The sequence below is a fragment of the Pipra filicauda genome, unplaced genomic scaffold (assembly GCF_003945595.2).
Source record: "Pipra filicauda isolate LSUMZ 115617 unplaced genomic scaffold, ASM394559v2 scaffold342_size772408_pilon, whole genome shotgun sequence".
Lineage (NCBI taxonomy): Eukaryota > Metazoa > Chordata > Aves > Passeriformes > Pipridae > Pipra > Pipra filicauda.
In genome coordinates, this window is record NW_024104468.1 from 437,991 (window position 1) to 451,327 (window position 13,337).

The window sequence follows — 13,337 nt, forward strand, 5'->3', positions numbered from 1 at the left end:
CGACGGCTGCGCCTCACCTCGCAGCGGGTTAAGTACCAGGAATTTGAGAAGCTGCCCGGGAGCTGCTCGGCTTGGGAGCAGCCCAGCAAGGAACGGGAGGGTTAGCGCTTCTGGGCGAGGGGAAGCTGCGAGCTGGGAGCAGGGGAAGGGGACAGAGAGGCTCCCTTCCTAGCCTTTGTACCTCTCTGCTCTCTAGGTGTGGGGTTTCCTTTACATAAATAAAATACGGAGTTGTAGACTGCACGTAAATTTCGACATGCACTTAATTTATTTGATGTTCGGAAGAACTCTATCCTCACTACAAAATGAGCAGTTTGTATGACTTTCCTTTCTTAGAAAGGTCCATTCTTTCCCGCCAAGTAGCAAAAATAGCCTTCTTTAAAGGCTTATATGCAAATACAGGTGCTATGAAAAGGCTTTGTCAATGCAAATGTATCATGCTTTTGGTAAATATAATTGATGTTCTAATTAGGCAGCTTTTGCAGTGTGTTTTCACTATGTAAATTAAATTTGCTTAGTAGGCTCATTAATTCTTTCTCATCATAAGGCTTTTGTGTTCTCTGTTATGTTGGTTAGGCATTACTGTAATTCTGATCCACACCTAAGGCTTTGTATTTGCTTGCTCTGGTGTCTCTGAGAGGTACGGGAAGGAAAAGCAGTATGTAGAAAACAACAGTCATCTTCAAGCAAAGCTGAAGGCACTATGAAGCTGCTTTCTTGAGAAGGGTTCTTAAACGTTGCTGTTCTTACTCTTCCTGTTTTTGACCTTCACCTGTATCACATTCAGTGTGTTCTTTAAGGCAGAAATTATCTTTTCATATGTTGTTGCTACATGTCCAGCAACTGTTGCATATTTGAAGACAACAGTTTCTAGGTACCTGTGCTGAAAATCTGGAAGTTATCAAATTGTTCTCTCATGGAGCACTTGTTAGGAATTTTTATCACACTGCCAAGAGCTTCTCTTCCTTCCAGTAATGCAATTCGTGTACCTCTCTTTCCTTACTTACCTTTCAGAATGCAATGGCAGTGGGGCTTTGAGTTATTACACTGGTAAATATACCAGGAGTGCACAGTCTATTAAATTGACTCTTTTACCAATTCTCAGCCTTATTTCTGGTAAGGGCAGCTTATACTATGTGCAATAAACTGTGGCGTTTCTCTTCTGAAATTTCATTTCAAGAATTATGTTCTTTCAGAGATTTTTTTTTTTGTACATAAGGGAAGGAAAGAAAACCTTTTCCTGTGGCAGAAGTTGCATGGGGAATCTAAAAATTATTCTTTTAAAATATTTCAGTTGCTCATGAAATGCCTGAAATATCGAATTGGGTAAAATAGCATTTTGTAACAAGTATCTTGAGCCCATGCTCATGAAATTATTTATTTTAAAAAGTTGTAGCCAACTTGCTTTTTTCATCAGACATGTGAATGTAAATTAATTTGATTTTTTTCCAGAGGAACCAATGCTCAATTGTATGCTCTGCATATCTTCCTGTAGTTGGAGTTTATGCAAGACGTTCTTCAGTTGTCTGGAATCACAGTATTAAAATCCTGAGTACATGCTATGTAGAGTTTGAGTTTTGACTTTATGGGGGGTTTTTTGACATTTCAATGCATTTAATAAATTTCCTTCTCTACCCACCAGCTTCTCAATATAGACCTACAGAGCAGAGCTGTGGTCTACTGCCCCCTCTCCCCACCTTTTTAATTTTTTTCCTCTTAAGTGCTAAGTACTTTGCTCTGCCAAATTACCATTAATTAGAAGTTGTGGTAACATACTGGGCAGTGTTACATCTGATTTGTCTTGAGTATCACAGAGTGGGAAAGTAGTTGAGTAGAACTATAAGTACAAAACATTACTAAAATAACACATTTGAGTAAAAGAAGTTGGTGATTCTGCTGCTTCAAAGTACAGCGGTTATGACACTGCTATGCGACTATGCATTTCATGTGAAATGACAGCTTTATCTTTTCCCCTGCAGGCAGAGTACAACGTTTCAAAATGCTGGAGATTATCTGGGTGAAGCTAGAGATTACATTTAATGTGATTCAGTCTTCAGACATTCTGCTCCTCAATTTCATGAGCTAAAATATTTTATAAAAATGAAATCAGATATCTTCACTGATCTGCAGGTTAACTGTGTCCTGTGAATTCAGAGAAGCCTTTCTGAAGGAGGAATTGATTCATCATACATGGACTTCTGTTGTTACTCAAGGATACACCTTTTTTTTCATTCTAAAAGCCTATCTTCATGAAGATGCATCTGCATTTGAGATATCTGTGCAATTAGGTGAATGAGGATATTTTTAATGAATTACCAGCATCTATTTCCATCTGTTTCTCCAGCTTTTGTTTTTTAAGAAAAATGAAGAACAAGTATAAAACAGCAGAGCTGATGCGTTTCTGTGAGGCCTTTATGTAAGCCTCTGTTGTCTGGATGTGGTGCTAAAGGACAGGCAATCTGCTTTCAATGATTGTAACTGCAGAAAGACAACCTTTAATTTAAAGTAACTTGCAGCTGTAATTATTTTGCTCTTTGGCTTGCACGAATGAAAGGGAAATTTAAGTTTTACTGGTCATTTTACTGAACTAAGAAAGGGAAACTTACATTATCCTTGTTTGCATTTCAAACTAAGAACTGATAACGTATTTTTCTTAGAATTTGACTACTACAGAGATCTTGACAGAGTAAAGCAAGTCAGATGTCAGCAAACGACTCTTCTCCCCCATCCTTACAGAAGTTTTCCCCATCTACGTGTCATGTTGCTGCACCACAGACCCCAACTTTGTCTTCAAGTCCCCAGTCGGGGCTCTCCAGTCGACTCTCCAATGGCAGTTTCAGTACCCAGAGCCTCACCAACTCCCGAGGCTCTGTGCACGGGATCTCCTTCCTTCTGCAGATTGGTCTCACTCGAGAGACTGTCACCATTGAAGCTCAGGACCTGTCCCTCTCTGCTGTTAAAGACCTCGTGTGCTCAATAGTTTACCAGAAGGTAGGGTTTAACCACATTCTGTTCATGGCATCCCTTGTTTGCTAACAGACTGCTTAGTAATAACAACGTGTGACTGAATGATGCCAAGAGATTTGGTACAATGATAAAGATCCATGTTAGGTATTTGCAGTTTTGCACAAATTTTGCTAACTCTCCAGGTAGAAGCTTTTAATTTAAAAGGAGTAGACCCTCCTGTTACTTTCTCACTTGTGAAATCTAGTAAAAGAAGATGTAGTAGTAAATTTTCTGCAAGAATTACTTTTCACAATATGGAGACTATGTTCTTTCCTTTCAGCAATTGTCACTGATACCTCAGGGTTTTATATTTTGTGCTTACTGTTGTTAAGGAGTATTCTTGGAACTGTATAGCCAGCCCTAATGAAAGGACCAGTTGTGGCTATAGACGTGCACTGCACACTTGCAGACTTGCAGGAGGAAATAACACTGATCTTGCTGGTTTTGCATCCAAGTTTTATCTTTATTTAGGTTTGCTAGGTTAGATCCTACTAAGCAACCTTAAAAGCAGTTAACAATATTTCATAAATAAAAAAATAATTGCTCTTTCCCTGCAAGGCCATGGGTGAGTGAGAGTGAGGGAGTTGAAAGTGAATTATTTTGTAGGGAATTGTTTTCTCTATGTCTTTCATTATTGTGATTGGTATTTATGGTTGGTTAGTTTTATATGTTTTTTTTACTTAATAGCTTGAAAGAATGTAAACTCATATATTTTATGTTATTTCCATATGCTTATGTATCTTTTTTCCCCATCTCATAACTTACTGCATCTTCCATATTTTTACAAACTAGTTGTCAAGCAAGCCAATTTCGGAATGACTACCAAAATATAGTTCAGCATGTTAGTTCCTTTCTGAAGAGATGAGTTATTTGGGTCAAATTCTTTTTTTTCGTGTACCCTGTGTGTTAGCTACACCTTTTTGCAGCCATTTTAGGGGCCGCTTTTTCTTTCTATATGAGCTCTTTTTCTTTGTATCTACATATTTCCTGTCTTCTGTCTTAAAGAAAGATGAAAACAAATACACTTACTTTTCTTTTTCCTTTCTGTTCTCTTGGCAGGCTCAGCTAAACGTTTAGCTCAAGTTCTTGTTATAGCTCAAGAAACTTCTTACATGCTGAGCCTAATCTACTGCAAAACTGATGAGGATTTCATGATCAGTTTTCCTCTTTTGTCTGGCTTTGCTGCAGTTTTTGCTCTCCTGTAGCCGATGCTATGAATAAATGACTGCTCAGTTAAAACATGTTTGCAGGCAGCAAACTGATCAGGAAACAACCTCACGTGTGGTGGATTCATCTTTCATAAGTAGTTTTGCAGCCACTGCCTCTACCCTCTGTTTGACAGCAAAAGGTCCTGCCTTGACTTTTTTCTCTTAGATCTGTTGACTGTTGCAAGACTGTTGCAAGATTAAATATTCTGGATTAGTATATACATAAAACTGTGCTATTCTGTGTAGTCATGTGTATGGTTGCCTTTTTTTTCTAGTTGAAAGCTTTGAATCTACTGGGTATGCTGTTGAGGCTCAACAGTGTAAAAGCTTCCCTTTCCTGTGGTATTCCACAGCCTGCTTCAGCTGTCTTGTCTTGATGTCACTTCAGGGTACTGTATAGTTTGTTCTTTTGATAGTTCTGTACTTAGCAGTATCTACTTACTGTTGCATTCTTTAATGAATAAGGAGAAATACTTCTTTTATTTGGAATAATAATTTACGATTTTTCTTCTTATTTAAGTTTTATCTTTACTAGAGTTAAATGGACGTTTCCTTACTTTAAAATCACATTTCAGACTTGTGTTTCTCTACATATCTGGAACAAAATAAAACTTTAAGGAGTCCTTCATTTACTTGGGATATTGAACTACCTACCTACTTGTATTTGAGACTACAATTACGGTATCAAAAATGTTGATTAGGACTAGAGGATCTCCGAGAAGGCTGGATTTTAACATTTGTAAAACTAATTATAGCATCCTCAGACATTTTCAGAAAAATAACTTCATGCATTACCTTTATTTCTTTCAGGGGAAATAATCCACTGGGAGGAAGGCAGTCCTGCAAAAGCAGTGTTGGAGAGCGGTTTAGTTAGGAAAAATACTGTGTTTACCTAAAGCATTTTCATAGCGCTTTATATATTGCCAGACTTGCTATATTGTTGATGGTTACCTGTGCTTTCTGCTTAAGACACAGGTCGTCTGTGTAGCTTGTTTGGGTTTTACAGAAGTGTGATTAGAAGCAGCATCAACAGAACTGAAACTAAAGAGGCATATGCCTGCAAGGAGAGCGAGATGAGTAATGCAAACATTTGGTGTGCCTCTTAGCTCTGTTACAAATCTTCTAAACATCAGGAGATATTTTTACTTTTTAAATGTTTTTCTTTAAACTTGAAATTTTCAAGTTTAAATTTGAATTTGAGGGGCATTATGTTAGGGTTATTATGTATTGAAATGCTTAATAGAAGTCCTCAGAAAAGCCAAATTAAGACTTTATAGGGATACTTCAAAAAGTTCTTGCTTATGGTCTCCATCTTCTTTGTTCATTCCTTATTTAGATTGCTGTATATTAAAGTATCGGACATGCAGTTCTCGGGGGCAATCTGAAGAGGAACCTAAGCATGAACAGTTATGGCTGCTGGAACAGAGGGGGTCTGTTTAGGAGCAGAAAATGTGTAGCAAAATTTGCAGGTGGACAGTGTGTGTCCCTGCACGATGATCAGATGTTACAGAGTCAAGTTCTTAATCCTGTTTTGTGTTGGAATATTGTTTTTTTTATTCCTCGTGTGAGAGCACATGAAGAAGAACAAAGGTATTACTAACTTAAAACTAGAAACTTGCAATGTGGTGATGCTTCACTGCTGGCAAACGGAGAATTATGTAGGACAGCATGCTATAAATGCTTTATTCTAGCTTATTTATTTTGTTCTAGTTAAACTGATAGCCATAAGTGAAAAACGTTTGATAGTTCTGTACTATTACTTTTTTAGTATCAGGACCTGCAAGATTTATCATAACTTCTTCCTTAAACTTAAGAATATTCAATTTCTGTGTTTCTGTAACTTCTCTTATCTGCTTTTTTGGGCTACAGACCCCTCCCTCATCATTTTCACTTTCAGTCATGCTCAGTATTCTCCTTCTTTACATATGTTTCCTCTGATGGTTTTGCTACATTTTGCTCTGAAATAGACCAGTTGCTCTCCTGCTTTAGAGTGTTTGCCTGAAATTCTCCCGATTCTTTAACTGTTGCCCTCTTTTTGACTTGAATACCGATACATTATTTACCCAGGCACTCTGTTTCTTACTCTTCCAAACTAGTTTTTCTACTTCACTGAACCCATCCAAGCAGTCGGCACTTAGCAAAGTCTAAGGGATTTTTTTGTCTTACTTATTGGATTTTTCTTCTCTATTTTCATCATATTGTGCTCTCATATGTCTTAAATAAAATAAAAAAAGCCAATCAAACTTATTTTCTCACTTTCTACCTCTTTTTTCCTCTGTCCTTATGTACTTCTAGTGTTTCATTCATGTTTACTGCACTTGTTTCCTGTCTATTTATCTTTTTCATATCGATTTTGATTCAGGCTAGTATTATTTTGTGTCTTAGTTAACCTCTGAAAGTAATTTTCCCTTCCATGATCTGCCTGTTTCTGGTTTTCTCTTAAACCTTCTTTGCCAGCAGTGTTTATAATTCTGCTGTTGTTGAAGTCTTCCGTATGTAGTGCTTTGATTTTTTTCATTTCTTTTTTCAAAGTAGTCTCATATTTGTCTTGCTTGTGTATAGTCTTGAAAACCTTATCTAGCACCTGTTGCTTTCATCTTGATTCCTGTAACTCTTTTTTATTTGCTGATACTGCTTTTGGTAGCAGTAATACTTTTGTTATGTTATGTATTTTCTTCATCCTGTCATGATCATTCTCTTTAAACTGTGTCTATAATTGTCTGTCTCTCAACAGCCAATTAACAATTGCGTATAATCTCATTTCTGCTTGATTATTGGCTTTCTTTGTGCTTCTTTGTTCCTTCATCATATTTTTTGGCTATTTTTTTTCTGTGGTCTCTATAGGCAGAGTCTTTCAGATGTCAAAACAGTATTTACGTTTTCTTACTAATGTTAATTGTCTGATTGTTTCCCACCTCATTATGCTGTTTTGTCTTGAATCTCTGTCAATAGCTTCTTAGGTAGGTACTTAATATGTATACACTTCTATTTGTTTCTTCAGGACTCTGTACTGGGTAAGGTGTTGTGAACACAGTCACTGGAAGTATAGCTGTGTTTATAAGGAGTTAAATTTTGTATATTACACCTGCTTGTGAGTCTTTCTACTATTTCTGTAGTTTTGTACTTGCATTGTTCTTATAAATGTTGAAGTTCTGGTATTGCTGTATTCCCTGGTTAATAATTTGAATAATCTAAGTTGAATGTGATCCTATTAGTATGTATGCACTTTTTGATAGTCCTACCTGTTTTTTTAATTAGACTATGTGGGGTTTAATTTTCAATAATTGGAGTATGACTGAAGTCCTTGGATTGTTTGGAAAACTAGCCAGTTTTCTTTGAAAATGAAGCAGGCTAGGGCATGAGGAGGAGAGAGATGAGGAGATGCGTTCAAACATTTTGCTTTGATAATCAAGGAGAAAAAAAAGCCTGACACGAACATACAAATGTATCTGTAGAATCTTCTAACCAAGAGACATTTTACTGTATATTTGTATCACTGATTTAACTAAGAACTCAAGTTTTAATGGGGCTGAGTTAAAGTAGTTTGGGCTGGCTTTTCAGTGAGGGCTGCTGAAGGGAAAAAGAAGTATTTACTTTAAAATACTGTAAATTGTCATGTGAAAACACCAAAACATGTAGAATAATATGTGTAGTCTTCCAAAGGTTTGGACACTGTTATGGTAATGGCTGTCTAACCAAATTGTGGCAGAGGTGTTGACTTAAAGCTTAATATGATTTCTCAAGTGTTAACTGATGTTTTACTAATAAAAGATTGAGAAGTAAAAGTATCATAATACAAGGATCATGTTACAATCCATCCATATTACAAATGGATCTTTACAACTTTTGCAGTAAAAACTTAATTGAGTGTAATAAATAGGTAATGGTACTGCAACCATCATCCTGTTTTTTTTCTCCAGGTTAAACTTGTAATAATTCATGGTATTTATTTTTGAATGGCTCTAAAATTAACGTAAATCATGTTCTCTGTCCGTCAGCTGTGCTGAAATTTTTTTCCCCTACTGCTCTGCCTTCTTGTCATCTGCTTTCTTCATATGAGCTAAATAATGCAGCAGAGTAAGAGAGAGTTGAGGCATGCTTGTGAGAAGGTGGGAGCTGGGCAGTTACTGGGGGTGCAGTGGTGTTATATGTGGGGCAGATCAGCATTTCCAGTATGGTGATAGGTTTGTATGCTGGAAAACCTAGCCAAGCAGTAGCCCAAGTATGCCTGTACTGATGCATCTGATGAGGGAAAGATCTGCAACATGTTTGAAGCTAATTGTCTGTGTGATAACGTGATTTGGCACATGATTCTAAAGAGTGGGAGTGAATAACTGGGTAGGGATGCAGGATAATAGAATGGAGCAATTTCAATGAACGAAGAGACTTTCCAATGGTGTTTTGCACCATTAGACTTTGGCATTAACTTTCAGTGGTTTGAAGCATTTGTTTTGAGTTATGATGGGTCATGAGATATTGGACCTTGAAACAATATCCTCCTACGCTTTTCCCTAGTGTGAATTTTTGGCGAGTAGTCCAGAACTTTGTAAAGCAAGTCCTGGAACCTGAAATAGAGGGATTTTTTCAGTTACTGCCAAGATAGAAAGAAGCCTCAGTTATGTTTTGCTCAGCGATACTGACCACTGTATGTTGAGTTCTTCTGGATACAAAGGACAATGTAATGTACTATCAATTAAAGCTGGTCATACTGTAGTACTTACAGTATAAGCATTCTAGATAACACCAACTGTTTTTCCTCAGTGTAACTGCAATCATGTACTAGTAGTGTTCCTTGTGCTAGTACAACCCAAGTACTAAGGTTTGCATATATTCTTGATGTAAGGTGATGATATCGATATACCAGAGATTAATTTTGGAACAGTCTGTTGCATACGTAGACTTCCCACAAGTGATTTCCTGTAGCTAGATGCTCTTTTGGAACTGTTAACACTGGAAACAGTCATCTTTTTGCTTTTAGGAAACACAGTAATACTGGGATTAGCAATTTATATGCTCTGAGTCACTGTGCAGATACTTTGGGCTTTTATGCAGGAAAGTAATAGCTGTATAATCCTGTAAGATAAAACAGGCTTAAAAAAATCCTGCTTTGAGTTTTGTTTTCAAGTTTACATTATGAGCTCTTAACACTTCAAAGGAACTGGACAGTGTTCTTCCTATGTAATTGAGCATAAGGAAGGCTATAAAAGCTGTACTTTGCTGCAGTACAAGAGAGAAAAATTTGGTAGTGTACAACTTGAACATAGTTCAGCTATTGAACATAGTTTAAGCTTTGCGTAAAATTTCTGTTAAAAGATACTACTTGAAATGAAAAACTTGTTAATCGATGAGGTTATTCTTGGCCAGCAGTCTGCACATAGCCTTCTGGCCAAGGTGCTAGCAAGGAATGCTGTATTCCCGAATGTACTGGGGAGTGGAAGAGAGAGCAGGACGCTGCATGCCTGTAAGGAGCCAAGCTGCTTGCTTGGAGCTGATTGCTCCCCCCACGGAAGCCCGGCCAAGTGCCTGAGACTTGGGCTCTGACAGGCCACCTGCAGCTCATCAGCGCCGGCCATGCAGAGGGCAGTCAGCCAGCGTTTCCACTGCATGGGTGCACAGGGCTGCAGTGGGGGCAGAGGGGAGTGATCCGGGCTGGGGGGTGTGGGAAGGAACAGTCAAACAGGCATCTTCCTGGTAGGGTCTGTTCTTTTATAACAGAAGGACATGAGGGCAAGGTGGTAAGGAAAGAGCAGGATTTATTCATCAATCTTGAAAAGTTTTGTTAGGGATAATTGAATCTGACATCCTCCTGGCAGAGGTGAGGCTGCTGCAGCTCTGTGCTCCATGTCCAATCATGGCCAGTAAGATTGACCACATATTCCCGGTAGGCAGCAGCACTTGGATACAGGTTTACAGCATATGTGTGTGTACACACAGATCAAAACAGATCAACAGTGTGTCTATCTGTGAGCTCTCACATGAACACAAACAGCACCAGTGGTCTCATGCTGTACCCTTCTCTGGTGGTTCAGGATGAAGGTCTGTTAGTGGGGAAAAAGCCATGCAGACACATACCCACGCCCCCAAGAAGAAAACCATGAACAAAGAAAAAGTGGATGTCTCCAGCAGCTGGGCTCATAAACTGTTTGCCAAGTATCAGCTGCTGGATCTTGGTCTTTCCAGTTGCTGGCACCTGTATATTCAAGCTCTTGATTTTGCTTACTCTAACCTCTCCAGTCACATCACAGGTTCCTCCAGCTCTAGTTGCTGGTAGTCAGACCCCCCCATACACACACATGTGCTCAGAATGAGAGAAGATCGTCCAGGAAAATATTTAGAAGTTGAATTTAATGAAAGGTAGGACAGGTGGTGCTGATCATGCACAGGACATGATCAGACAGGCAATTGTTCGACCCAACCCCTGTTTACAGGTGACCAGCCTTTTTTAATCTTTTTATACCTTTATTTTTTCCACATTTATTCCTTGCCTTTAGTTCCTTCCACAAACATTCCATAATAAGTATTGTACAATCCTAATTCCCCAGCATTTTATAATCAGTGCCGTACCACTGGACAGCAACCCCTCTCAGCCCAAAAGGTGTTTTAGTGTTGACTTGTCTTGATCATTTTTGTGGAAACTGGGTCTGACAATGTCCCGTGGGAGCCCTGGGAGGGACTGGACAGGGTATCCTTTCCGTAGAGTCCTTAATTTGGTTTCCCACCTGCCCTTGTTTCTCTGTGCACCCCTGGCTTGTGGAGATGGGCCTTTGGTGGGCTGATTGCTCCTGTGATGGGTTTGGGAGGCCCTGGGCAGGGTGCTGTAGGGGCTGCCCCACCTGCTTTGTTGCTCTGTGCTGCTTTGTGTGCATGCAGACAAACACTGAACAAGCAGAATAGGTAAAGGAGCTGTTGCAAGGTTCCTCAGCTACCGCCTTTTCCTGTTGTGGATTCAGGAAGATCTCGTAGCAACTGCAACTCATAAGTACCAATGAATAGGTGAAGTCTTGTCACATATAATAGAACCTGTATATGGAGCTATGTTTAGTGAAAAACTTCTTGTACTCAATGCTAGTGGAGATTATTCTTAAGTCTTGTTAGATCCGGACTTGTGATCCTGCAGCTCAGTCTAGGAGCTACTAACCAAACTCAAGCTTGTAAGTAAAAGTATTATCTTTTAGGGGGTTAAATGTTACAGTTACAAAACCAGACAATCTTTCACAGTCATTTCATCCATGTGTATGTATATTTGTTTTGAAAGAATAGGGCAGTAAATTGTCACAACAATATGAGAAGCATTCATGATACACAGCTTAAAAGGTCAATTTAATTAATCGAGAACCAAATGAGGGTGTTGATGCCAACAGTTCTAACAGTCTGTAATAGATGATTTTGCTTTTTTTACAATACTTTTACTCTCTAGAATTTAATTTTGCATTTGTCTGGAATTTATTTGAAAACCAAATCTTAATTATAGGCATTATAATGTTATTTACAAACTCTGGAGTTAATGTTGATGCTGCTTTCTAAGGAATGTAGTGTCTCATTAATGATTACACTTGCTGTCACAAAGAAGACTTGGGTATTCATCTCTAACTAGTTTATTGTGTCAGCTAATGCTTTTTAGTAATGAAAGTTAATGTAGTGTGTTTAAAACATTTTAATAAATCCAAGATTTGTACATGAAAAGGGGTAAATGGTGCATATGCAGAATAAATATGGTCATAGCATTTAAAATAAGTGCTGCTTGGGCAGCACTTATTATGTGACCTCTGGTTACTAGGGTTGGGGGAATATGTGCAGGGATATTCTGGCAGCTGCATAGTGTGTTTATGGTCTCAAAGAGTGAAAAAAAGAAAAAGAGAAACAATCACGTCTTTATCAAGAGAAGGAGACTTAAACCTGTGAAGTATCTTAGAGGTTCCTTAAAATCTGTGGTTTATGGGTGGTTCTGTGAACTTAATACAGAGAGTTCACCCTGGTTCCCTGGATTGTGAGTTATCCCTCCTGGCAGCTGAAAGTAATATTGGCATTAATAAAAGAAGTTGTGTTTATCTGCAGGCAGATACATACCATAGTCATGTTGATTTTTATCTCCCTTTTGTTGTAAGTTAGTTTTCAGCAGCATGATGCAATTGATAGGAGTTATCTTGCGGATACAATTGATGGTCATTGAGGTGGTACCTTCCTCTTGTTGATACTAACATTAAGATATGATACCTAGCTTAACAGTGCATATAGTATCAAGGAACAAAACCTCACAGCACTTATTTTAATGATGTAAATATAACTTGTTTTCTTGTCCATCAAGGCACGGTGGAATTTTGAGTTAGAGCCTAAAGTAGGTTTATGCAGTGTTTCACTTATAAAGAACTGTTAGTTTTCTTGAAAGAATTATTAGCATGCTGCATCTGTGCATGCTCTGAATATGAAGCCAAGTCCTGTGCACGCTTGCAGAGATACTGAGACATATTTGGGCAACACAGCTAATTATCAAGCTTATATATTTGCTTTCCTAATACAAATGATCTTTGGACAATTGGAAAAAGAAGAGTTCCAAAGGCAGATGAAGGAGCCTGCTGCTTTGGCATCAGCCCAGTAAATGAGTTTCTTGGTGCTGTGGATTAAATATCTATTGGTGTCAGTTTAAATTTGCCAGCTCTGTCTTTTGGTTTTATGTGCATTCAGTGGCACAAATTCTGCCTCTCTTTGTGACTGTCCAAGGTAGGTAGTATGCTTTCCAGAGCAGAATTTCCAGAAATTCTTCAGTATTATGTGTAATGTAATTGTTTAGTGTGTGCACACCAAAACAGAGAAGAACAACTTGATATTTCAGATAAAATTACTGCTGTAGAGAGGACATTATTTTCTCTCTGAATGGAAAGAGAGTGTGAAAACAATGGGCATGATGGATACCTTCATTATGTCTCTGATTTGGTAGAACAAGTCTTTGATTACTTTAGTGTACAGTTAATATACCCCAAGCTTCATGGGGTTTAGGTCCTGTTATTTATTGACTGTGTAAGATCTAAATTAACTCAGTAAAACTGTAGTCTGTTACCTCATTAATTGAAAATTTCTTCTGGGCTTTTCCATATTTCTTTCCTGCATTCTTCCTGTTTTCTTCTG

The 13,337-nt window shown here is 38.2% G+C and overlaps 1 protein-coding gene across 5 annotated transcripts in view; it reads left to right on the forward strand.

Moving 5' to 3' along the window:
• PRKD3 (protein kinase D3) overlaps nucleotides 1-13,337 on the forward strand; it is a 45,431-nt gene that overhangs the window by 587 nt on the left and 31,507 nt on the right. For 4 of the 5 annotated variants that reach the window (XR_005564629.1, XM_039384249.1, XM_039384252.1 and 1 more), the window contains exon 2: nucleotides 1,980-2,991. Coding sequence is in view for 4 of the 5 variants with exons in the window: in XM_039384249.1 (XP_039240183.1) it covers nucleotides 2,701-2,991 (291 nt within the window). In the remaining variant the exon portion in view is untranslated. Of the gene's footprint in view, nucleotides 1-1,960; nucleotides 2,992-13,337 lie in introns of those variants that run through there. The other variant, XM_039384251.1, reaches the window with a different exon arrangement.